Source organism: Diplotaxodon limnothrissa, linkage group LG14 (assembly GCF_057381915.1).
Source record: "Diplotaxodon limnothrissa isolate DT_005_m linkage group LG14, D_limnothrissa_male_GT1.1, whole genome shotgun sequence".
Lineage (NCBI taxonomy): Eukaryota > Metazoa > Chordata > Actinopteri > Cichliformes > Cichlidae > Diplotaxodon > Diplotaxodon limnothrissa.
In genome coordinates, this window is record NC_140609.1 from 29,613,647 (window position 1) to 29,640,352 (window position 26,706).

Consider the following 26,706-nt stretch of genomic DNA (forward strand, 5'->3'; position numbering starts at 1 on the left):
TTGACCACTAGATGGCAGGAATGGATAAGTATTAATAAAGCTTCCTACGTGTTTGTAGAGCATCTCACTTTTTCTTTTTTCCTAAATGGGTAAAAAAGATTTGAGTCACTGCCTCTAAACAAATAGTTGAGTTGCACTGAGTGCTTTATGATTAAACAAATCTGAGAGCTGGTACCACGACGACTGGGTGAGTTCAGTAATTTAACATTAGGCATGTATCGAGCTCATTACATGGGCAACTCTTTGAAGTCATGCATGTGTGGCTTAATGCCTACGCACATTAAAATGTAGAAAGCTAGGACGAAATTATGTATTGATAATGACCGAGATACGTGAGGAACTTTAATCATGGAAAGAGAACTCCCAAGTCGCACTTTTAAGGAAACGTTCTTTTCTGTAATCGCTTAATGAAATGCTGTTTAAGATTTGGAAAAATCACAGCTTTGAGCATTATTTATGTTATCTTTTATCATACACATGCCTCAGTATAGTTTACTTAAAAAATATAGGCTGAAGAACTAATAAATGACTTGAATTTTAGCACAGAGTGAAACAACAATGGTGCAAAATAGAAGACGAATTGCCACCATTACATGAGTGAGAAGCCAAAAGGTTGATTGATCTCCACAAAATTCACTCTTGCTACACTTTCCTGTACATGATAATTCCCTGATGTAATTTACGAATCGAGTGCATGACATTGTATGAGCACTCAAAAATAAAAGCACTGATAAGACTGTGCCTCCTACCAGCAATGTTTAGCCCCCCCACACACACACACACACACACTCTGGCAGTTTGGCTCTTCATGGTGGTCTTGCCCTGACCTGTAGCCTTCTTTTCAGTTCTAGTCAACACACATACACACAGATCATAACCCCTGTTAATTTGAAACTAAAGCTGAAATGCTCTACACTTTTGCGTCCTCCCCTGCGCCGTACTTTCTTTCTTCGGAGAACGCTGATTTATGAATTGCAATATTTATCGTAAAAACTGAGCCCCTGCATGCCTGCAGCAACATGATTCATCCGTGGACTCTGTTGGGATTGCACCATAAAGGCATGCCAGTGTGTCTGGGAAACCTGAAGGTGAAGTCTTTTGGATGAAGTGGAGAACATGATCCAAGAAAAGAAGATGGAGGGAGGCAAAAAAGTTCACCCTGAGCATTTTTGTTTGAGAACAGTGGAAAAAAAAATTACATAAATTGAAAAAAAGACAATGCAAGAAAGACAAATGTCCCTACTATTTTTGGAGCCAGGGAAGGTGGGAGCACTGGACAGTTTTGAGGTAACACTTCATATATTTAGTACCTCACTATGGATTCCTACAGGGGCACGGCAACAGTGATGTGTTGAACACATCTTGTTCAGGCTGAGAGGCAGAGAGTATGCTCTGCCGCTAAAGGGGAGGGGGACTTCAATACCCCGATGATGGAGAATGCTCTTACACTAACACATACAAAAATGGAACTGTATTTAGATGCGTGCACTACATTTTTCCCTGACACTATCAATTTGAAACAGATAAACATTTAGCTGTTTGGGGACCAACTGCGACGTGGTAAGACTGAATCCAGCCCATAAGTGAAGTGTGTGTTTGGCAAAGGCCACCCTCTGAAGACTTGAATGCTGGTGACTTAGTGCTGTTTGGATCAGGAATGTCTTGTGGTTCCCAGTTCACTGCCACCACACTCAGTTGGCTCTCACAGAAGATATAATGGGTGAGAGATTTTTCCGTTGGATGTGGATAAAGAAACGGAAGGAGAGAAAAGGGGCAGCGAGGGAGTGAGAGATAAGGGAAGAACTAGTTGATGTTCTGCCTGAATAAAGCCAGAAGTGGTGGGAGGAAGCAGTCAAAGGAATGTTAAAAAAAAAAAGGGGGGATGCATAGAATTTGGAAATTAAAATAAAACATTAGTGGGTGAGAGAGCCAGTGAGAGAGAGAGTGAAATGGAGGAGTGTGAGAGTCTGAGGCGGTGTGGGCGAGGGAGTAAGGAGAGCGAGAGTGGCTGGCGTTTATGGATTGCAGATGTGGCGCTATGGGGTTTTGGCAGGGGCCATGCGCGCCTGAATCCTGCACCGGCTGGGTGGCACCGGGGTGAGAGCGAGGTCACCGCACCGCAGCACACAGCCCATAAAACACTGACTAGTGGGGGGAACGAGAGAAAGAGAAGGTAGGCCTCAAACGCACACTAAGCCGGGACTGCGTTGCGGAGTGGGTGAGCAGATTACATTTGGGGTGCAATCACACACAAGCAGACCCAAGCAAGAGTCAGGCTTGGGTCAAGTCATATGTTAATAAAGCTCGGAGCTGATGAGCTTATCTCAGATACAAAAGATGAGCTTTCTGTAAATAAACTCTATCTGCCCCACCCATCAACTATGACAAGTCACACCATCTCTTCTGTTGACAGAAAACTTTCCACTTCTGCACTTAATGCTAAATTTAGTTTATACAGTACAAAGGAGCAGCAAGCTAGCCAAGTGTAGACCAAAAGTGTTCAACTCGTGGTTTTTCTCATAGGCTCATCCTGTAAAGTTTGCCATTTCTCATGCCATCCTCAGGCCAACCTCACTGGATCTGGTCCAAGCAAAAATGCTTATTAAAAAAATGAGAAACTGTACTTGTTTTATTTTATTTCTTTGCCAAACTCATTGGAGTTACAGTTCTGAGAATGAACAATATGACTGCAATAATTTGCCTCAAGTAGGCCTATTTAAGTTTTAATGGAGCAGAGAGTGTTGCTGACACACTCTGCGCACAGATATATTTGATTAGTAACCTTAGGTTTATCATACGTGTACAGTAATTGGCAAGCATCTTTAGATGACCTGTGTATACATATGGCACTATGTACACTCTGAGCAGCACACAGTACATATGGTTTACTGCAAATTAAACTTTACTTACAGCAAAATTTTAAAAGTGGGATATGAGGCAGTCATTAGCTGCCTTTGCGTGTTTACAGGGGAAAAATGTTCTGTAATCAAGTAGATATTGGCAAAAATTATTTTGGCACAAATTTCTAAGGCACTCTTTAGAAACAATGCTGCCTACGTGCTATGGAGCTTATTTGCTTGAGTAATAGTGAGATTTAGTATAAAGTTATTGTTATTATGTGTATTATCGCTCGCACATCTGAATATTTAAATTTGACTAATTATTTTATTTTTGCTTAAATATTTTCCATCCATCGATTTTCCTAACCCCTTGTCCAAATGCAGCTTGCAGAGAAGCTGAAGCATATCACAGGTGTTCTAATTTTTATAAAGTATTAAGCACAAAAAATAAATAAATTGAAGCTCACTTACCGTACATATGAAATATAAATGAGTTTTCACGCATGCTTTTGTTGATCAAAAACACAATGCAGATGCCTAAAAACGATTAAAAAAACATTCCAGTAAAATGTTAATATGTTTTCAAAAAACAAAAAAAGATTATCCGGCTTTTAAGTAATATTAATATTGTGCCAACTCAGAGCTGAGTATGTTTTTGATGCATTGTAAAACCAAATGACAGCACCAGTATTAAATTAAAAAACACACTTTATCAAATGTTTTGGAAAAATTATGCTTTTTGTAACATTTTCATAAACGTTTGATGAACATCTCACATGCTCCCCTGTTTTTGTAGGTGCTGCCTGACAATACTTGCATATTAGGTCAGCTCTGTTTTTCTCTTTCTTTTGTGTTATCCTTCCTTCCCTCTGTTGTTCCCCTTTTTCTCCCTCTTAGCCTGGTCCTGACTCCCTGGTTCCTGGGGCTTGGCCAAGGCTCGTGTCCTCGGAGGAGCCAGAGAGGAGATGGAGAGGGGGCAGCAAGGGGGTGCTGAGACTGACTCCAAAACCACAGCTGCAGCAGCAGCCCCTCCTCTCCTCTCCTCTCCTCTCCTCTCCTCTCCTCTCCTCTCCTCTCCTTTCCTTTCCTTTCCTTTCCGTTCCGTTCCGTTCCGTTCCGTTCCGTTCCGTTCCTTTCCTTTCCCACCCTCTCGCCTGGCACACTCCCCAGCTCTTCCATTAATCAGAAGGGAAAGGGTATTTTAGTGCATGTGTGTTTGTGTGTGAAAGACAAAGATGCTGACTGTGTGAGTGTCTAACTGAGTGTTTATGTGTATCTATGTGTGTGTGTTGATAGAGAGCTGGATGGGTCCGGAGTGATGGTATGGAGACCAGGATCTCACAACAAAGCCGGAGAGTTCACCCAGAGAACAAAAGGAGGAGGAAGGGGGTTGACAGACATAAAGCCTGGTGAGCAGATTGGGACTGCCAGCGACGAAAAGGAAGAGGTAGACAGATGATCTGCAGAAGTTTTAAGGATAACAGGATGAGTCCAAAGCATCTAAATATGGTCCAAACCTAGTTTGCAACAATCTGAAATCCCTCTGATCCAGATTGTTTGGGGCATTTTTTAACAAAAGCGCTGCAGCAACACCTGCACACCAATTTATAATAGGCTCACAAGGCCAACAATCCATGACCTCGGATGTTAACAAATGTCATCAATATTCCCTTTAAGGTGCACACTGCCTCTCTACTTGCCTTCCTTCACCCTCTGATTATCCAGGTGGGAGTGAAATCTTTAAAAAAAAGAAAAGAATAAATTCCAACCTGCTCTGCTTTCACCCCCCAACGGGCCTCCAAGAGTGCTTTTCTGCTGATATCACTGCACAGAGACCTGGCAAGCCAATCTCTCCCCAGCTCTATCATTCCCTTCTCCCTGCTTCCTGCCCTGATGATGTCACACACCATATGGTTTTCGGCAGTATCAAGCCGGAAAAGAGATTTAGTCAGTGGAGGGGAGAAGGAGAAAAAAGGAGGAGGGCTGGAGCTGTGCACAGGTTGGACACAGAAAACAAAAGGTTTGCTCTTCCCCCTGTGTGCACTGTGAGTAGAAGGTAGAGAGAGAAAGCGAGAGAGGAGGGGTGGCGGAGTGGGAGGGAAGGGGAATGTTTGCATTGTGTGCAGCTAATGAGGAGAGACCAGGGAGCAGAGACCATGCATCGGACAGCCATGTGCTGCACAGGCGCCCGTTGGATTGGCCTACACACATGTGCGCACACACAGATACACAGATTTTAACATAGTTACTGATACCCACACTGCAGTTCAGGAGGAGGCCAGATATGTGTTGCACTACTTACTCAGTTTCAGTATCAGTCGAAAAAATATGTTCCCATTTCAATCTCCCTTTAACACCAGATCACATAACTGTCTGGCAGTCATACGCGGGCAGAAAAGTACAACCTAAAAGCAGTTAATCTGCTTTAAAGAGCATTTTAGCATCTTTCAGCTCATGATGTGGATTTTTCTTTTTTGCCACAACTTTACTGTCCTGAAGGCAAATGTTCATTAAAAAAAAAGAGAAAAAAACCAACTGCATGCCTGCTCAGCCTCAAACTGTAGAAAAAGTTGGCAACTATCTGGTGATAATAGAGCATTTAACTGCTAAAGTGCTAGATACATATGCATCTCTGAGGAGGCGGTGGAAACCCAACCGCAGCTAAACGGAGAGTGAGCACTGGATGGATGCCATATCAGTGTCAGTATTATGTTTGTTTCACATGATTTTTCTCGATTCTTCAAGTGTAAGAAAATGGAAATTTGAATTATAATTACATAAACAACAGGATAAACTCCCTCAGCTGAGGGAGAGTCACAGAGCTCAGGTTAAAGCTCAGAAGTAGACCTTAAATGAACATTTTGAAATTGTGCTTTTACCTCTATGGTAGCCCAAAGAATGTCTCCTTGCACCTTTAAAACACAATTTCACTGCAATATCTAATATGTACAATCAAAAAAGATTTCAACATGTAAGCTGCCTTGCTTCCATTATTAACGTTTAAATGAAGTCTGTTTACCATACAGAATTAATACTATTTATTTAATGCTCTTATCTCAATGATTGCAAGAATAGGTGAAAAATCCAGTTTCCTAAAATGCTAAATAAATTTTGTTTATTATTATTATTATTATTTTAAGTGGCTCCAATATTTTTGTATATTTTAATTTAATTTATATTAATTGACTGGATACATTAACAAACTGTGAAGGTCAAATAGTCGAAAATGTTTAGAGAATAAAATATGCTATGGTGTGAGTGTTCTCAACCCAGAAACTATCTTGCATTTATTCATCCCCCCATACCACTCTTGCCTTTCAAGTATTTCTTATCTGGCACTAATCATGGCAAGATAATTGTGCATCACCATCAGATGGGCAACCCAGAATAGAGGCCAAACGCACACAACAACTCTGCTTATTCAGATGACATGCCTTGCACGCCTATGTACTAAAGCTGTCGTGCAACTGCTCATTACAATGAATTAAGAGAGGTCTGTGTGTAAATGTTGAGCCTACCATTCAATTTTTGGTGGTGAAGGGAATCTGAAGCTGGAGGGGTGTGCGTCTGGTATGGTGAGGCGGCCACAGCCAGCATCTGGAGATATGTGTGGCCATGTCCACTGGAAGGAAGGAAGGAAAGAAAGTAAGGACGGACGGAGAGATGATTGATGAGAATGAAAGACAGAAAAGAGAGCGCGCAAAAGACCTGATGTTAGTAGTTGAGAAAAGTGTGGAAGATTACACTCAGATAGTCTGTTTCAAAGTGTTAAAATTACTTTAAGACTGTCCTGTCTATTGTCCAGACCTGCTTTGTCTGTGCTGGCAGACAGAAATGGAGCAATAATAAGGTAATTGCAATATTCGTCACTCAAAGTCTTAATTGAAACAAGGTGGACTGGGCCTTAGAGACACGATGACCCTGCAACATATCTGATCGAAGATGTCTGAAGAAGTTGGCTGCAGTCGTTCAGACTATTCAACGCCTCACTGTGTTTCCATATCCACCAATCTTCGGTGAGATATGTCACATGTACAACTTGCAATGCTCAAACTTGGAGAAACTGTGGGAAAGGTGTGTGATTTAGAGAGTGACAGCAAAATGTTAAGGGATTTAGCTGTTCAGCCTGCCTTATCTCCAGCTCTGGTTCCTGACCAAGTGTTGGTCTTTGGGAAAGTAGTCAGGCACAGGCTTTGGGATGTGCTCCCTGGGCTGTGTCTGGGCCTTTGCGCTTGCAACTTTAATTGAATCATTGCTTACAACCAGCAATTTGGAGGCCTTTTCAGTTCATTAAAAGTTCAGCCATTCAGGTTTGCTGTGCTCCAGATTACGGCATGTTAAATTGTGTTTTGACAGGCTGAAGTTTAATGTCCAGCACAAGCCTCAGGAGGCTGATTGATTAAAGAGATAACGCCTGTCTGGGAAGACAATAGTTGTACCTAGAGACACACAAAACAACTGAAATTAAGAAACTTTTATGTAGTTTTATATTTGGGAAAAATGGTTTATTTATGGCATATTTGCTTTTATTGGACAGTCAGCAACAAAGAGGCATAAAACATAGAGGGAAAGACAGAGGATGACAAGCAACACAAGTCCCTAGCTACAAATGAAATCGTGACCGCGCTGTCATGTGATGACTCTTTCCTCAGAGACTGAGCACATGCCACTGTTGTTCATATCAAAACCACTGTATTTGCCTTTAATCTCATCTGTCCAAGCTGTTCTGGGGTGCTCACTATTAGACAGCGTATCAATATGTTTGCAAGCAACAAACAAGATCATGCTCTCTTCCTTAAGTGTTGTTATAGCGCTCTCAGAAACATGTGATATTAAAAAAATGATATTAATTGGTTATGATGCATCCGTAAACTGGTCAGACCCTGGGCTTTGAAGACAGACTTCCAGTTTGGCTTGAATAAAGCCTGTCAAAAGTTGATTGAATGCATATTGTTGGAACTATTCAAGTTCTTGTATCATTTATTGGTTATGAAACTACTACATTTACATATTTACTGCATATTTATAGTTACTCTTCCCACCCTCCACCCTCCCCTGTCCTTAAAAGACTAGTTTTGAGTATTGCACGTAGTGAATGATAGGCTGCTTAATACTGCTAAGATTAAAAGGTTGTGTCTCTTTTTATATCAATTTTGCAAAACCGGAGACTTTTCCTTAACAGGCAGCATCACAGTTTGCTGATTGTTAAACGGCTGTTATTCACTCTTAGATTTTACCTATTCTAGCCTTGTGATTAGAGCATTTTAAAAAATAGTTTACATTTGAAGGCATCAATTAGATTGTTGTTCTTTATTCATTGTTCTTTACAGATGTGTCATAACTCCTTAATAAAAAAAATCATATAGCAACTGAAATTTTCTAGGCAAATGTAAAGCCTGCATATGTCTAATCTGTCATCTTAAATGCTTTCTGCCAACAAATAATTGGAATTAATAAAAATCAGAGACAGTTATCGTGTAAATATTGAGACTATTAGGATTTAAATGGGTAAAAATGCTGCCAGCCCTATACTCCTTTTTAAATCTACATATAGCCTACCTGACAAAATGACGTCACAACAAGGTTTCCTTTGGTGGAAACTATTTTGGACTATGAATTGAAACAATGTCATATCCTTGATAGAAGATATTTATCTCCACCTACAGAAAACTCTGTCTCTCTCTGTCTGTGAGGTTATCATCAGTTCATCAAGGGAACATGGAAGTCAGAGACAATACCTTCCCCAACTTCACCAGGCACTAAGTTTTGAAGCAGAGCATTTCAGTGAAAGACCAGCACCTTGAGGTTGGATAATTTAAAGAGGAAGAGGCCCTGTGTGCTTTATGACATTGTCAGATGCTGCTGCTGTGATCAAAACAAACATGAATCGGCCTCAGTTTGGTAAGTGTTTCACCGAATCACATCGGCTGTCTCTCTCAATATGATGGCAAAATAATTTGTTTCATCAATTTCAGTCTGCGGTCTTAAAAAAACAAGAAGCTTTTGGATGGTTATAGAAAGGCTTGAGGCCTGAATAACATAATCCGTCCAAATGCAGTTAAAGGTGATGATTCCTGCTTGTTATAGTTTGCAAGCAGAATCAAAATGTACTTTTTCAAAGGTACTGAAACTAATTAGGAGCCATAAAAACACAGCATTTTTGTGCACATGTTTTGTTTGATTTGTAATAACAGCTCAGAGTGCAACTGATACAAAGGGAGTCTAAGGCTTTTTATTAGTCTACTGCTAATGTTCACTAATGCTCAGCTCAACTACTCTGCGTGAAAAGATACTAAGGTACAGCGTTTACTTAAACGTTTACTGCTACTTTACGCTTCTCCTGAGAGACATACTGTACTTGTAGTCAGCTACATTTGGCAACTGCAGTCGCTTCTTAAATTAAGCATTAGTACACCACACATATAAATACTCTGTTATGCAGCGTATAAAGCACTTAAAATCGACTCAAATGCGAGTCATTACATCATTAAAGACCTTTTAACGTGTTAATGACTCAACAAGATAATCATACAATGTAATATAGTTGTTAGAAGTAAAAGTACCTAAAGCTTTTTGTTGTAATTTTTAACTGGAAGCTGCTGGGGGGTGTTTGTACTTCTGAATGATTCTTACATAACAACGCATTTTATCGTGAAAATGAACAATGACTATGGCACTCTCCCTGTGCTTACCCTTAATATGCAGCCGTCTCTCGTTGACATTCTGGCGAACGACGTGGCTGATCTTATCTTATCAATATAACTGGTTTATAAGTTACTGTACGCTTGTCATATGGCGTTCACAAATTAGAGGCCAGCGCTTACCGACTTTTTCATCCCCCCAACATCACTGCAACCCGCGTCCCACTCTCGATAAGGCCTTTGGGACTCACTGCCATTGGGTGTCGCTGTGCGCGTAAAGTCTCAGCCGGCAGGTTTGGTCCGAACGGACCTCAACACAGTCTGAAGTGTCAGACAGTCTTGTTAACACGTGAGAAATTCAGTGTGTGGAAGAAGGTGAAAGAGGGGGAGACCGGGAGAGAGGGGGCTGCAAATTTACGCGGAAGAGAAGTTTTTGAGAGAGAGCTGGACACTGAGGGAACTGCGGAGATCTTATTGAGGGAATGCCGAAAAGGGGAGAAGACATACGGCCAGAGCACCAGACATGAGTCCGAGGTAAGATTGAGAAACGGGTAGAAAGGCGGGGATGGCACACAGGCAGACGTGTCAGAATGAGCAGTTTTATTGAATTACAGAGATGAGTTGATCCAATTACTGTATGCTTCCCCAGGTCTTTTCCTTTTGAGCAGATTGATGTAACCCGTACTGACAGAGACGGTAACATCTGGATTATAGCACCACCGCTCATTTGATATGCAATATTTCAGACTTAGGTTTTCTGTTGATATTTGGCAAACAACATGCAAGTTATTCAACTAAACTGGAAACGGGGTGAAAAAACGTTGTGCTGGCACAGAATAGGAAACTGTAATAGATATTAGATAAAGTTTCACGTAATTAATTTAAATACTTTATAGAGAAGCTGCAAAGGACTTCTTCAGAAAAGGGAAATACAATTTCTGTTTATCTAAAAACCGTCATCATGGCACTACCTGCGAGGGCGCACAACTTTGACTTCATTACTTATCTTAAAAATATGACATCAGAGGAAGAGCTTGATTATTTTTAAGTAGCCAAGAAAAGGCCCTCGTGTCATCGAGTTGCTAGTTTCCCTTTGTATCCCAAACTCGTACTGGTGTTTGGTTCAGTCACCAATCCGGGTCATGATCGAGGGCTTTAACTGCGCAACAGGTGTTTTACCTGAGCGGGTGAGGGAGAGCGCACGCGCGCGCGCGAGAGAATTTTAAGGTGCCCAAAGTTTATCTAACCTGCTTTAACTTTCCCTGTAACGGAGGCTAATTGTTTTCTTTAAGGCTCGTATTGTGGCAGGTTTTTGTCAGGGGAAGTCTGGAGAAAAGGACACGGACACTTTTATTTTAACCGTTTTTTTAATTTATTCAATGAAACGGCTTCAATTATACAATATCAACACATTTATTCCCTCAGTGATTTGTGATTGAACTTGATTGAATTTTGAGCTGAGTTTTGAAGAAAAAAATAAAAATAAAATCAGCGTCGTTATGGAAGAAGTCTGACTGCTTTAAGCTCCTGACATGTTATTGATTCGCTGTCCAAGCTATTTCCGTCATTACGCTTCTGTCTAAAATTAAGGTGGGCTACCTAAGGATCATAGGTATAACACACACATATGTATACAATTGCTGCCTGTCTCTTTAAGACGATGTGTTGAGAAGTTCAAGTCGGGGTCACATGAAGTTCCTGCCCTCGATTTTACCTTTTAGTTTTATTATAGACTGACATCACACGGGGCGCTAAAACACTTAGGGCGCATAGAGGGTCCATTATCATCCCTGTGCGCGTTATTGCTCCAACTCAAAAATAGCTAAGGAAATTACTTGAAAAAAAGGGAGGAAAATGATGCTGTACTAAGCACGTATTTTTTTTTTATAGGAGGGGACGAGAAAGAGGGGAGAGGAGGGACAGAGAGACAGAGAGACAGAGGGAGAGGGAGGAAAGTGGGTGGGAGGACGGACCTAAGGAGTGAAAAGAAATTCATATCAATTAATAATCATAAAAAAAAGAGCTGGCAGACGAGCTCGGAAAACTGGCATGGTTTTTTGGAGGCTGGCAGTTCAAAGCTGAAACGTCAGATATGACTCCTAGAGACTGCTGAGATGATCATTAAGGGAGACTTAGATCGGATGGCAGAAGACATCGGGCATGCAGGTAAGAGCTGATATGTACAGAGGCAAGAAGAGGGGAAGGATGACATTTCTATTAATAATGACTGAACTCTGTGCGTGCTTTCAGAAGGAAACTTCCTGGAGTCGATGAGATATTAGTGGAACTTGTTTTACAACATATGGCGTCTTTCTCTGTTTTTTAAATCCTGTTTTAATTCGGACACGGAACATTGCACATGTTCTTTATAGCGCATTTAATTCGCATTGGTTGAAACATAGAATTGTTTAATACCTTGTTCCTTACGTTATAAAAAATTGTCACGTAAAGAGGAAGCTGGTAATTTGTATATTTCTTCAAGATCACGCCGATGTAACCGGCGGTTTTCAAATAAAAATAATCTGACATGCTTCGAGTACAAAACAAGAAAAAAAATCCCTCTGTAAAATGAGATTTTAACGTGTTTTATATTGACTGATAGTGTATTTGAAAAAAACTTTAAAAACGTTAAAAACTCAGAATTAAAAATATAAATACATTTTTAAAAAGCTGTATTTAGTAAAATAAATGTCTTATAAATTTGTCAGGGATGCTGCAACAAAATCCTTAAGCAAAGTCCTCACTGGGGATCTGTCTTTATGTGTAACAACAGCAGTGCGGAGCTTAGGTGAGGACACAAGCGCAGGAGAGCGTTATATGAATTTTTTTTTTTTTTTGTGGGGGGTGATTTGCAGTGTATAAATTTCTGGTTTCCTTTGTACAAGTGGAGACTTTACACAGCTGCCCGGAAAGAGATGCTCTCTCAATGCTGCTGACAGGTCTGAAAAGGGAAAAAAGAGTTGCTATAAGAAACAGCTGTGTGATACACCTCGTAGCGCAATGAGGTGAAATCGGCCTGTTTCTGGAGATGATTTCATTTCTTTTTCTTCTTCTTCTTCTTTGGCGGAGATAAGGAGAAGCAGAGGGTAGATGAGGCGCTGCAGCGCAGAGGAGATGCATTCACTCGTGACTCGGTTTACTGCTCAGTGTGTGAAGGGCAAATTAAAACGTTAGAAACCGAGAGGTCGGGTCCTCTCGGCGACTCACGAAGGCGGGACACGACTTTTTGTTTTGCGACATGTAGTATTCCGATGTGTATGTACATGTATATTTTAACAGTGAAATCAAAGCCAACACCGAAGTTAAGAATTTACTCCTTAATAATCGCACAGGAAAACAATAATAATAACTGCATCCAAGCAAGCTGCAGAAATTATTATCATACATATTGTCTTTGATAATTGCTTAGGGGAAAAAAGGAAATTAAAAAAAGGAACGACTTGCTTTGAAAACTTTAGTATATCATTTAAAAAACAAGCAAACAGGTTACCTCCGTAATACTAGCATAGAAGTTTGGATTATTATAATGTCATGGTTAATATGACCATCTCGTTATCTCATTGTTAACTCAGTTACAATCTACATGAAGAAGATGTCACCCTCATGTCTTTATCAGTAGTCTATTTCTAAATTTGTGATGATTTTTAGGATTATAGAAATATAGAAATCAAACAGGAAAATGATTAACTGCCCATCCTGTTTACTGATGTGACGAAAAAAAACCCAAACTGTCAAATATAATCACTAATCATCACTGCAAACACCCAGTCTATTCATTTTTTTTCCAAACTTCAAACTCTAAAACAGTTAGCCTCCATTGAGTCACAAAAATGACAAAATAAATTAGGTGGGCTGAAGTTGTAAAAAAGTACGGTAAAAGTCTTTGCGAAAAATTTACACTGACTTTGTATTTATTCTAAAATAAACAAGGCTATAGGAATATGGGTCCCAAATTGAAAAGAAGGAAAATAAAACATCAGCACAACGTTTTAAGCAGATGTGTGGCGTGTTTATATGACTGAGGCTGTATGCAGAGGTAGGAAGTTTAGTCTTGCTTCACCCCAAACCACAAAAGTGACAAAACAGACAAAACTTAGAAACAATGACTATTAATCTAATGCAAAAAGGTGAATGTCATTGCCATAAACTACATAACAATCATAAGAGATTTTCTAGCCTGTTCAGGGGTCTTTTAGAAGAAAGCTATCAATCTACGAGGGAGCTGTAAGCTTCCCTCAGGAAACTGCACTGTATGTGCAGTCTTGAAGAATAACATTACAGCGCATGTTTAACATAACAAAACAAGCAGTTTTTGTGGCTTATTATAGGCTTAAAATGTGTTTTCAAGTTCATGGCATGTAGCAGGTTCTCTTTAAGATGTGTTCTCTGACTAAATATTGCAATCATCGATAGCTTCCTAACAGGATGCAGCCAGCTTACACATGGCCTCAAGATCAAGCGTTTTGTATTACATCTTTTACTGTAATGTTTCACTTTTTGTCAGGGGCTATAGTAAGTCGAGAGTTTATTTAAAGGGCAAGTTGTAGCCTGTCAAACAACTCAAAGAGCAAAAGCATAGAGGTCTTTGTTGTCTTGATAGTAAACTCACAAACACTGTGCCTGTTGTTATCACAAAACATTACTAAAAAAAATTGTTAGGCTGTATCCACAGGACATTGCAGGTGCACATAGATGTTGTAATATGTCAATTAAGAAAAAGATTTTTATGTACTGTGAAGAAGTATTTAATCAGAAGTCAGGATATAAAGAAGGCTTAGTTTTCTGCCAGGCTTTCTGATGAAATTCTAATGCTTAAATGTGCACTACAAACCACATACAGGAGAGAATGTACACAGTCTGTTAACATACGGTTCAGAGTAACAAGTAATCAGCTCAGTGCGATGAAGACTGCAACAGCTCAGCAAGTTATGGAAATTACTCGGTCAATTCTTCATATTTACTTAGATCTTAAACTCGTTTGATGTCATGAAAATTTCTAGTAAATTAATGTCCGCTGAAAGCCGAAAAGAAGAGAAGCCGGCGGTGGATGCACTTCACATGTCAGCTGGAAACAGGATGGAGTGTGAGCCCACGTACTACCCTTACTAGAACTGTCTTTTTAAAAGATATACTTCCGATCATACAATAGTTCAGCTGTACGTGTGGAAATGACGACATGACCTTTTAAAAAAATTCAAAATGAATTATTTTTTTAAAATGGCATTTGTTGTTAAAAACAGAAATTTCCTTTGATATTTATCGCATGATGCTTATCAGATGATCACTTGCTGGACTTGACTGTGACTTGTCATTTTCCATTTTGTGAGTGATGACATTTCTGTCTGATTTCGCAGCTCTAATGCTGAACAATCAACATTTTAAAAATGCTCAGTCTTAGCTGTGGAAGATTTTTGGAGGAAAAAATTGACACATTTTGCTCGGGAATTGTCATAATTCCTCAGTAACTCATTTGTCAGGTTTTTTTTTTAAAACTCATACTTCTCCCTTCTTATGCTGAGTGTGTACACTTAATGAAATAAACAAGAAGTGAATGAGCTGGTGTCAGGAAGACAGCGATCAGATGGATGACACGATATTTATTTAGCTGCTTGTTTCCCATCAGTGAGACTGAGCCTTTAGGGACAGTTTGAGACGTTTAATCTTGTAAGTAAACTAGGCTCAGATGCCACTGATTGAACAATACGTGGGATTTCATTCGTGCAGCCAATATAGTTTGTTTTAAGATTGGTGGAACAATTACTGTCGGGATTTGAGCGTGTACATGTGCATGTTTGTGCGCGTGTGTGTAGGCGCACACTGGATCTTTGAAACCTACCTCAACGTAGCGTATTGAAACACCTAATGTTGATTTACATCCCGTGCGCTCAGTGTTCCTTATATGACTGGGCAAGAAGGGGAGCTGAAATCTCGATCTTTTTTTGGATGTGTCCTTCCCCCACAGGTTTATACCTGCTCTTCGTCATATTAGCAAAACATTTGTCCCTAAGCTTTGTTTAAAACTGTGTGCAGCACTTCTGGAACACTTTATCAGGAAGCCAGCAATTACAAAATATATATTTGTGGCTCTCTCTCTTGAGCTCTTTCTCTTTTTTTGCTTGCTGCAGAGGAAGTGAATGCAAAGACTTGAATTTCTTATAATGAGAAAACCACTGCAACTGCTCACCTTTTGCAAAAGTTCACTTCTACCGAGTGGCCTTTCCGTGCACTTTCCACACATAAGTTTTGCACTTTACTGTCAAAGCTGGTCAATCTGCTTAAATAGCTGTTACGCAAATAATAAGCGAATCATAAAAGCGTAACTGTGAGCTTCCATTAAGACGTATTTAAGTATTGTTTATGTTTTAAAAGAAAATCTGACAGCGGTTAATTCATCTTAATAAGTGCATCCATATGCGAGGTCTTTTTTTTAATGGTTTACATTACTAGCCCGTTTGCTGTTAAAGCTTTTGGCACTCAAACTTCTGAAAATATACTCTGATTTAATGTAATGTGTTTATTGTAACTTTTGATAGATTGTGATTATGAAATGCATCAATAATACTTTTAGTGGTGCAGAAAATTGCACATTAATTGGCTTATTGTGACTTGAAATGATGACTGCTGCATGACGTTTTACAGATATCTGTTGTTGCAGGTGGTGGACTGAAAACAATGCTGGATGCCATGGAAGTTCCAAGTCATGCTAGGGATCTCCTCCTGCAACTCAACAGCCAACGCACCAAGGGCTTCCTGTGTGATGTTATCATCGTGGTGCAGAACGCCCTCTTCAGAGCTCACAAGAACATTCTGGCTGCCAGCAGCCTCTACTTGAAGTCTTTGGTGGTCCATGACAATCTCATCAACCTCGATCACGAGATGGTGAGTCCAGGGGTCTTCAGGGTAATTCTGGACTACATCTACACAGGCCGCCTTAGTGATGGAGACCCCACTTCTCCAAATGAACCAAATCTAGGGGCTGTCTTGGCAGCAGCCAGCTACCTTCAACTGCTTGACTTAGTGGCTTTGTGCAAAAAGAAGCTAAGAAGAAATGGCAAGTACCCTCCCCGCCCAAGTCCAGCATTTCTACCCTACTCAAAGATGGGGCCAAATAGCATGGGTTTAGGGAGTGGTGGCAGGTATAGGGTTTCTACTCCTGTCATTCAATCCTGTCCTCCAGGCGGAATTTTGAACAGCCACGGACCCCGGGCACTACCACCAGAGGAGCTTGTTCCACATCGACTAGCTGTTCATACAGGAGAGTTGTATGCTCCCACCTCCACCCAGGGCTCTCAGGTGTTCCCCTCTCTGCAGTCACCTCTGCCTTCTCAGCTTGGGCGTGCAGCCCTATCCGACAGGAACTGCTCACCCAGCTTCGGCCTTGATCTCTCTAAGAAAAGCCCCACCTCTCAGTCTCAGCTCACACCTTCTCAGACCCATCTGGGGAACACTCATAATGACGAGGAGCGAGATGGGACTCTGAGTGACCGCACAAGTCCTATCCATGGGATGAATGGCAGAGCTTTCCCCTCAGAAAAAATGGAATCAACTGACCAGGGAGGCTCCCTCACTCCGCCACCTTTTCCACCTCTCAACCAACCGATAGCCCCGCACCTTCCCCACCTGCATCGCTCAGGTTCCCAGGGGACAGACCGCTACCCATGCCCCCCAAGTCCGGACACCCCCACGGAAGGCGGAGAGGCAGGCAGAGAAATGGGCAACATCTACCGCTGGGTAAAACACGAACCGCTGTCATACACAGCTGAAGATGAAGATGAGGATGAAGATGAAGAGGAAGGGGGTGAAAATGGAGATCAGCATCATAACCATCACAAGACTGGGGAGGAGAGTGAAGGAGCAGATGACAAGAGCGGGTCAGGCACAGAAGAGACAGGCAGCAGTGAGGGTCGCCCATCCCCGACTGGACCAATGGGGAGGTTCCACATGCCGTACGAGCCGGAGAGCTTCGGGGACAATCTGTATGTGTGCATTCCCTGTGACAAAGGCTTCCCAAGCTCAGAGCAGCTCAATGCACATGTGGAGACACACACGGAAGAGGAGCTGTACGGCAACTCAGGCGGGGACATAGGAAACGGCAATAACAGCAGCAGCAAAAACATGAGCAGTAACACAAACGGTTATGGAAGCCTCAACAGCAGCAACACTCTGAACAGTTTGTCACACCTGGAGACCAAGTCGAGCCAGCTGAATCCAGCGAGCATCGGGGAGATGATTCGACCCTACCGCTGTTCCACCTGTGACAAGTCTTACAAAGATCCAGCCACTTTGCGCCAACATGAGAAGACCCACTGGCTGACACGGCCTTACCCCTGCAGTATTTGTGGCAAGAAATTTACACAGCGCGGTACCATGACCCGCCACATGCGTAGCCACCTCGGCCTCAAACCTTTTGCCTGTGACTCCTGTGGCATGCGCTTCACCCGGCAGTACCGCCTCACTGAGCACATGCGCATTCACTCTGGTGAGAAGCCCTATGAATGTCAGGTGTGTGGGGGAAAGTTCGCTCAGCAGCGCAATCTCATCAGCCACATGAAGATGCACAGCAGTGGAGGGACTGCAGGGAGCCTGACCACAGATGGGAAACTGAAGCTGGACTTTGCAGAGGGCATTTATCCTCTGAGTAAATACACAGCAGAGCATCTTGGACTCAAACAAGAGAAGGCTAGTGAGCTTCTCATCCAAGCGCAGCAGCAACTGGTGGCTGATGCAAAGGTCATGGAGAGCCTGTATCCACTCTCCAAACTGGCCTCTGAACACCTGGGCCTCACCCACGACAAGATGGACATCCTGGGCCAATCACTGCCCCCACAGGCCCTCTCTGACGCCCGAACCATCGACCGCTACTCACCAAGTTAAGACATGTGATATCACCGATAAGTCTGTGTGCACACACAATTTGCAGTATCCTTATTCCATTCACCTCAACTCAATATCTCTGCACCTCAGACTCAGGCCATAAACAATTGGTCTGCTAATGCACACCAAAATGTGTAGACTGTAAGTGCCTTTCTATGCATCTAATGTATCCTAAAGACCTCCTTCATAAAGGAGCTTTGTGCTATTACGTGACCAAGGGACACTCACTTTAAAAAAAAAGTACAGTATTTATGTACAGTGTATGCAAAGAAACTTTTTTTCCTATGATTACAGCCATTGAGCCAAAGTGAAAAATTGAAAACCAAAATGAAAATTGTTTTATTTATTTTTTATTATGGTGGAATCCAAAGAAAACAAAAACTATCCCTGACCCTAAACCTGTGTACTATTCAACTTTGTAAAAAAAAAAAAAAAGAAAGAAAGAAAAAGCACATAAGGACAAATTTCAGGGTTTGTCCAGAACTTTTATAATATGAATAAGGCCACTCACCTGGACTTTAAAGGAATGGGAGTACATTTCGTCTGTTTTTTTCTATTATTTCATTTTTTAATTTCCTGTTTTTGGGGTACTGGACAATTTATGTATCTCGCTCTCCAGCTTCTCACCATCTTGGGAAATGACTGAATGATAAGAGCATTTTGATAGTCACCAGGGCAATATATTCCCCAATCACCATTTATTTTAAAGTAACACCACTCACCACTCTGCATATTTGTGTGGATAAAGGGCTTGTACTATATGACAGCAGTTGAATCCACCTTATGCCCAGCTTTCAACCACTTATGAGCCGAAACTTCCTGTGCAGTTCGACAACCACCCCTTTGCGCTCAGTTGTTATTGAGATGCAGCAAGCACAGCCCTGTGATCTCATAACTGGGACATGATTGCACATACCCAACTGATGACACACTAATCCCCGTTCACGGCCAGTGGAGCTTCATCTTATGGTGTACATGAAGCATGGGTGTTGCCGCTGACATTGTGCAATTATTACAATTATGGATACAGTTGAGCATAGAGGCAGGGGTAAGGATGGGCTTAATGACACAGAAATCTGTCATTTACTGTCATCAGCAGTTAAACCATTCATTGCGGTCTGATGATTAATCGTGGAGCAGCAGTAGTCAGAGGCTTTGTTGGATGCTTCTCTGTTCCACCGTCCGGCCTCTCATTTGACCTCCCTCCCCTGTAGTCTGTTGTCTGGGAGCCCCGCTACTGTTGACAGGCCAAAGTGAGTGCTCTACTCAGCCCTTTGCCTTAGAAGCACTCCAAACACCGGATGCATATACGCTCCCCCTTCACACACAGCAAGCTGCTAATCTGTCAGTGATATGAACATAAGAAGGGGTTTGTGGGTCTTCCTTGGAAGCCAGCGGGTGAGTAGCACTCCCAGCTGCTGTGCTTCAGTAATCCCTGTGAAATCTCACTTTCTCCTGGACAATTCACACTGCTCGCTGGCGTGATGTCCCATTTCATGCCTGCCATTGTACCCCTCTGATCCACTTATTAACATTAGATCCCAGCCTAGCAAATGTGTCCTGGCCTTGCCTCTCGGCCCTGCTGGTATTAAATGCGGAAACAATGAATGACTGATTTGTGTGTTGGCTGAGCAGCCTGAAAACAAAAGAGCACTTAAAGATTGTGGGTTGAAGGCACATTTTTGTTTGTAAATCTTTATTCCAAAAAAAAAAGAAGTTGCATTTTTTTTCTTCTTTTTTTGGGTCTTTGTCCACTTTTACTAGTCCTCAATTCAGATTAGAAATGTTTGACCACTATAGTGCCGATGCCAACCTCAGAGGGTGAATGTGAAGATTAAAGCCATAAATACACTGTGATAGACGTAGTGAATCATAAAGGCTAAAAAAAAAAAATCATACAGTGTGCCTTACTTACTTTTCCTTTTTCTTTTTAAATGTAACGATAATTTAAGGGCTTATTTTCTGTAGCATATGATCATATCAAACATGTTGTTTCTTGTCACTTTTCTTCATTTTAATTTGAACTGAAAGCAGCGCACGTGAAATTGGTGCTTACCTCAGGACTGAACCCAGCGTGGAGATGCTAATCTTTTGTAAACTACAGATCAACAGTATCAACACACATACATGCACACACTCACCCACACTCACCTTAGTATTTTTTTTTTTTATTAACAGGATCGTTGTCCTGTGTTAAACCTGTGGTTAATTCTTTGTTTATCCATTTGTTGTTACAGTTTTGTTGTGGAGAGATAAGGTGGTATTAACATTTTTGTTATAGTACGTGGTATACATTTTTTCTATTTTGTCTTCTTCAATGACATTTATGTCTGACCAGTTCCATTGTTGTAACATAAGGCAAAGCCATTTATGCTTGTACCTTAAGTGCTTGTCGATATCTGAACCACAGTTTAGTAAGTATGAAGGCAGCGAGATCAATATATTACAGTAAAGTTGAGCTGACAAGCTTTGTGTTGTGAAATATCTCCCTCTCTCTCTGTGTCTCTCTCCCTCTCTTGCTCTCTCTGTGAAAGACATGATGCATCATCTGTACTTCCTTAAACAGACACGCAGTGGCTTTGCTGGTTGACTATGAAAGCTAGCCTCGTATTGTTTGGCCCCCTTTTCCTCAGAGGTTAGTGAACTTTTGACAAGAGTCAGACGGAGGTCGCTCATGCACACAAGCACACAGGAAGCCAGCTTGTTTTGTTTGGTGCTCTGCAAAAAAAGAAAAAAAGGAAAAGAACATAGCAGAAAAAATAAAAATAAAACCAGTAGAGGCTTCATCTACAAACGTGTGTGTATGTGTTCAAAACCTAAAAAACAGGCAGAGGCAGTCGTGAGAATTTCCACACTCCCCTTCACTAGTTAAAATAACATACCGCTTCCACTGTCACACCAAATCTGTATAAGAGGGAAGACCAAGATAATGCCCGAGCATTTCTGTAGGAAGCGCACTGTTTGAAATCTGCTTAATTTCATTTATGTGCGAATGTTACTGGAGGGGAGCGTTTCACATCTTTAGAAAGGGGAAGCAGTTGCTTGTCTGTTTGTGTGTCCCTGTGCTATTTAAGCACATGAAGGCCTGGTAATGCATGTCCTGGGAATAGGGTTGGTGTGAAGGAGAAGAGCTGAGGAGCAGGAAGTGAACTTTTGGCTGGTGTGTTGTGCTGAGCAGGATGTGCCGTGTGTTTCTACTCAGAAGCAGATAGAAAGACGGAGAACGGGGAGGGAGAGGAGCAGGGAGAGCACAGCAGGGTGGATGCGAGCCATTGTCCTAATATGAAAGCCTGTCCACACTTCTGAAACTCTCCATTCAGAAAACAAGTAGTCTGTATCTTCTCTTTTCCTTCCCCTTGTTGCTTTTTGGGAATAAATCTCTGCTCAGTATCACAGTGATGTTGCATTGAAGGCTTTCAAGGGCTGCATGGTGAGACATTTAGATGCTTTGTTAGAATTTGAGGATATTGTAGACTCAATACTTTTGGCATCCTCGTGGTTTTTTAAAATAAATTTCCCCTCTATTTGCTATATATCCATATTTTGAACATTTTATTTAAATTTGAGGCAAGACTAAATAATAGGAAGACCCCAGTGAGTGTATTGTAGAGCCTAATTGAAAAACTTGGCAGTGTTTCCTTTGCTCTGTGGTTGTTTCACTTAGTCTAATTAGAAGAGCCTTGTTTCAATTTACTGATGTAGCCACCCACCCCATGGGGTTTATGCCCTTTGCCTTTGTTAATGTTATTTATATGACAAGTAAGCCCAGCAAAACTCTTATTGCCACCACAGTGGTTTTGATGAAGATGTTTGGAGCGTAACATAATTAGGCATCTAAAGAGTTTATTAGTTAAATGAATTTTTAGAATCAAATGAGTGAATGCAAATATAAATGAATGCACTAACAAAAGCCACAAAAAATTAGGTGTGGGTTGTTTTTGTACTTTACTTGTCATGTCATTTCCCCTTTTTTAATTTCTTTCTTTTTTTATGGCAACCATCCCAGTCCTGTAACTTTTTGTAACACTAACATTATAGAAGTTAAAAGGGTTCTGGATGATCTGCAGTAGCATCTCGTGGACCAAAAAAGGATTTGGCTTTAACGTTAAAAAATGCAAAGCATGCCTTTAAGCTTTCTTCCAGTCGCAGGAGGCCAAGGTCACCTCTGTGCCGCCTGTCGGCATCACAGTCTGAAATCATACCACTGTTTGACATTTATTATATTTTGCAAGGTGTGCCACAAAAGACTGAAGCTTTCGATAGACATCGCAGATGCACAAAACTAAACTCAGCAACAAACGTTGAGGTTTGCATCGGTGAGCTTAGCTTGTAACCATCTTTACCTTGTTAGGAAAGTCATTATCAGTGTGGGTAATCGTGAGAACGTGAGCACAAGTTACTATTGTCCTGTGTACAGTACATATTTTTCTATTTATGAGCACTTATGTTTAAATATAAGCTAGAGTCAGATATTGATATTCAAGCCTAAGCTTGTCCTTTAAATGGGAAAACTGACTCTGAAGTCAGTCAGTTCAAACGTGCCTTCGGTATAAAAAGTATGAAGTTATCCTGCAATAAATTGTACGACTGTAGCATGGGGAGGTTTCTGATGTGGCTACTTAATGCACCTGCCCATCTACATGTCTGAATGCCTTTCCCACAGTGTAGCAGGGTGAAGTACAAGGGAGATACCTGACACTTTCGAGGCTCTTTATTACAAGCAGCTGCTTTTGATTTATTTCTCTGAACTGCACTTTTCTGGAAAAATCATTGTATTGTGATTTTTTATTGCTCTTATGATCCCCTAGAAGTCCCACAATTGCCTTTCCTCTGGCACTTTGCTTCCTTTTCTTCCTCCCTCCAGTGCAGAGCTCGGCCACACTCGTTCACCGCCCTCGTACCCTCAAAGCACAGCTTCCCTCTTCACCTCTCTCTGTGCCTTCTCTCTTCTTACACTTAACACAAACCGCTGACCCACAGCACCCGCTGCCTCCCCTCCTCTCCCATGATCCACTTACTTCCAGCTGTTTTTCATGCTGAAGAAGACAGTTGTCTAAATGTTTATGTGAAGAGCTACTTTCTTTTTCTTTAAGCCCTGATCAATTTCCAAAATGAACTTTGTGGCATGTGTTAAAATACAACAAATGACGGACCCAAAAAAACCCTGTATTTGACAATATTATTGTATTGTGATCTTCAAGCCAAGGAATGGCTTACAAAGGAGAGATTAAAGACATCTTATTGTTGTAGAGGAAATGCAGAATAATGTGAGAGGAAATGTTCAGGGAAAATATGCTCAGAAAGATGCCAGTAAAGTAAACATGTATGAAATTGCACAATTGAGTCGGGCCTCAGCTGCACCAGCCAAGTCATGCGCTGAGATGGAGAGAACAAACAGAGAGAGGGTTGAGAGGAAAAGAAGCAGAAACAGAGAGAAAAATAGCTTGTGCTTGATAGTCTTAACCTTCAGTAAATAACAAAGGAAAGCTGGCAGCGTTGTGTGTGTCTGCTCACCACTCTTTTTCCACCCGCTTCCAATTTAATCTTATGAGGACATGTTTATTTTTCTTTTTTTTTTTTTTTATCACTGCAGGTCAATTTCAGGTTTTTAATTTTAACGTTCATGTCAGTGTGACATTGGAAATGACACCCTCTTTCCAGGCCTAGCAATTATCACCAAATCAGCACATGACCTACAGTAGGCTCTTTGTAGCGAAATAGTGAAGGGGCTTCTGTCTGTCCATATCCTCCTGCATCTGTTTTGTTTGGATCTCTTTTTCTCTCTCTACCTTGAACACATACAAAGTCCACTGAGTGGACCTTGGCTTTAATTGCTTAGTTTACAGTGCACAACTTCTGCTCCAGAAGTTTAAATCTGAAGACAAACAGAGAGCTAGGACAAAACAAGCAGGAATTTGGTGCAGTGAAAGTCAGCCGGGGGAGAATATTCGATTGTATATCTCTCTAACACACTCCTGCTCACGCACACATAAACACACAGCTGGATGGCAGACTGCTGCTCCAGATTAGGTCAGATTTAATTAGCTTGCTCTGCTCCGTTTGGAGTGTCGCTTCTTGTAGAAAAACCCATTTTTAAAGAAAGGCGATTCCACTGACGGCTTTCACCCGTCACACGCTGAAACCTGTGCCAAAATGTTACAGAGCCTCAGGGTCCTCACACATACTTACGTACACAAAGGCACAAGCATCTATTTTGGTTTTGGAAAATCGGTAAGGAGAAGTGTAGAAATGATGGATTATGATCTAATGAAGACCACTTTGACATTTTGAGGTGGTTGTGCCCGACTGTGGTTCAGGGACAAATATGTTATGCAGGAACACAGGCTGCCACGTAGACAATTGTAGCTGTGAATAAATGGAAAAATGCATGGCAGAATACATGCATCACAAATTTACAATGGAAATTAGATTTTTTTTTTTTTTTTTTTTTTAGTAGACGACAGGATCATATTTCAGCAGGCATGAACCAGGCGTGCCAGAAGCATCAGCAGCGTCCGGTGTTTTTGTTACATGGTTTTACCTTTTATACCAAAATGACAAGTAAAAGCAATACACTTAAACCAAAACAGTATTTTCTCTTTGTGCATTCTGCGTATTTCAGTGTCTATATTGATCTTACTTTGCTTTAGTGAAATGAATGTATTTATTGCATGTCAAAAGTTTTATAGGTAATTTCTTTTGTGTAAATTCTTATTGTGGGTTTTTATCATTTTATTTGATTATGGTGTCTCGATAAAATGTTGATAAGGCTTTTATTTTTTTTAAAAGCCAATGTGAAAAATGTCTTTTCTTGTTTGTTTGTTACTATACTCGAAATCAACTTGGCAATAAAATGAATTGCATAACGGATTTACACGGACGTTTGTCAAGTTATTTAATTAATTTGCACATCCAAATCAAATAGTCCAGTAAATGATCACATTTATATTTTTATTAATTTAATTACCCTTGATTACTGCAGTGCAAAATCTCTCATAACAAAACTTGTTGTAGACCACTGCAATGATTTGTGTTTTTGGAAAATTTATTTTGCATGAAATGAGTTTTACATTAAAAGAAAGAATGGGACATAAGACCACAGCGGAGACCATTTCACAGCAATGATGACCGCAAAAACGAACGACTTCTGTTCATTTTCCTACAACACGCTGGCCTTCAGGTCTGTATTCTCCCACATGGAGACATGTGAGTGCCTCATTTAAGACAGAGAATTTCAAATGAATCTCATACATCACACACAGTCCACATGCAACAATGAACAGATCCATTACTCTGTCAGCAGGAGCAAAGCCAGCCAGGCAGGCACACACACACACACACACACACACACACACACACACACACACACACACACACACACACACACACGCACACACACACACACACATCCTTTTCCACTGTGTGAAAATCACCTTATTATCACCAGCACATAAGAAATCATAGTGCCTTCCAGATGTTTTATATAATTCAAGCAACTTGCCACAAATTACTTCTTGACATTAAACAAATTAGCATTTCTTCTCTCAGGTGCATTAAATCAACATTCATGAGCTGGAGGTGCTTCCTGAGAGATCATATTCACCAGGTGTAATGACAGACATCATCCGCTCTATGCTGCTTGAACAGTGGGTGAAAACAAAAGGAACAGCATGACATTTATCACAAGTCTCGCACAATTCTGCTACACAAACGTGGAACAGGAACATTTTTCTCTCATGGTAATCCCCTCACATTACAATCCACGTACTGTTTAATCAGTTACGGTCATTGTATGCATGTTTAGCAAAAATATTAACAGAATGTCTAACTTAACAGCTTCCCCCTCCCCAGACATTTCCCAATTATTAGCTGTTAATATGCATTGAAACTCCTCAGTGAATTATTTAGATGTGTCATCAAATGGCCCTGTTACATGTAGGTCGTATGAGGCACAAACTTTCAGAACAGAAGACAGGTCATAAAGACTGCCGGCAGTTTAACCAGATTATCTAAACCGCTTTATTCGAGTGTAATTGTGTAAATAGAACAACCCTGCATACAAAAAAACAAAACAAAAAACTACACGGTGTGATGGCTTGTTGCCTTAGATACTAGTAAGACAGGAAATATTTTCCAGGAAGTTCAACCTGTGTGATAAATTAGGACTTTTCAAAAACCTATCTGTGGCCAAAAATGTATGCATAGCAGGTTATACCTTTATGCAGAATAATTCTATAACTTATTTTAATGAATAGTATATATTTAGCAGTGTTTGCATGCACGTTGGCTAATGAAGCAGCTGTGATAATGAGGAACGGCAGAATTTGAGCTTGGTTCAGTCTGGCCCTGTG

The 26,706-nt window shown here is 41.0% G+C and overlaps 1 protein-coding gene across 5 annotated transcripts; it reads left to right on the forward strand.

Annotated features, from left to right (window-relative positions):
* The first annotated feature begins 8,683 nt into the window (after positions 1-8,683).
* Positions 8,684-25,196, forward strand: hic1 (hypermethylated in cancer 1). 5 transcript variants are annotated; one of them, XM_085370734.1, is made up of 2 exons: positions 8,684-8,741; positions 16,137-25,196. In XM_085370734.1, the coding sequence occupies exons 1-2, from the start codon at positions 8,684-8,686 to the stop codon at positions 18,353-18,355; spliced, it is 2,277 nt and encodes a 758-aa protein (XP_085226860.1). In that variant the 3' UTR covers positions 18,356-25,196. The 5 variants fall into 5 exon arrangements, with proteins under 5 accessions (XP_085226860.1, XP_085226864.1, XP_085226863.1 ...); XM_085370738.1 differs by lacking the exon at positions 8,684-8,741 and adding an exon at positions 9,845-10,015 and having other exon boundaries at positions 16,121-25,196; XM_085370737.1 differs by lacking the exon at positions 8,684-8,741 and adding an exon at positions 9,954-10,015.
* The last annotated feature ends 1,510 nt before the right edge of the window (positions 25,197-26,706 follow it).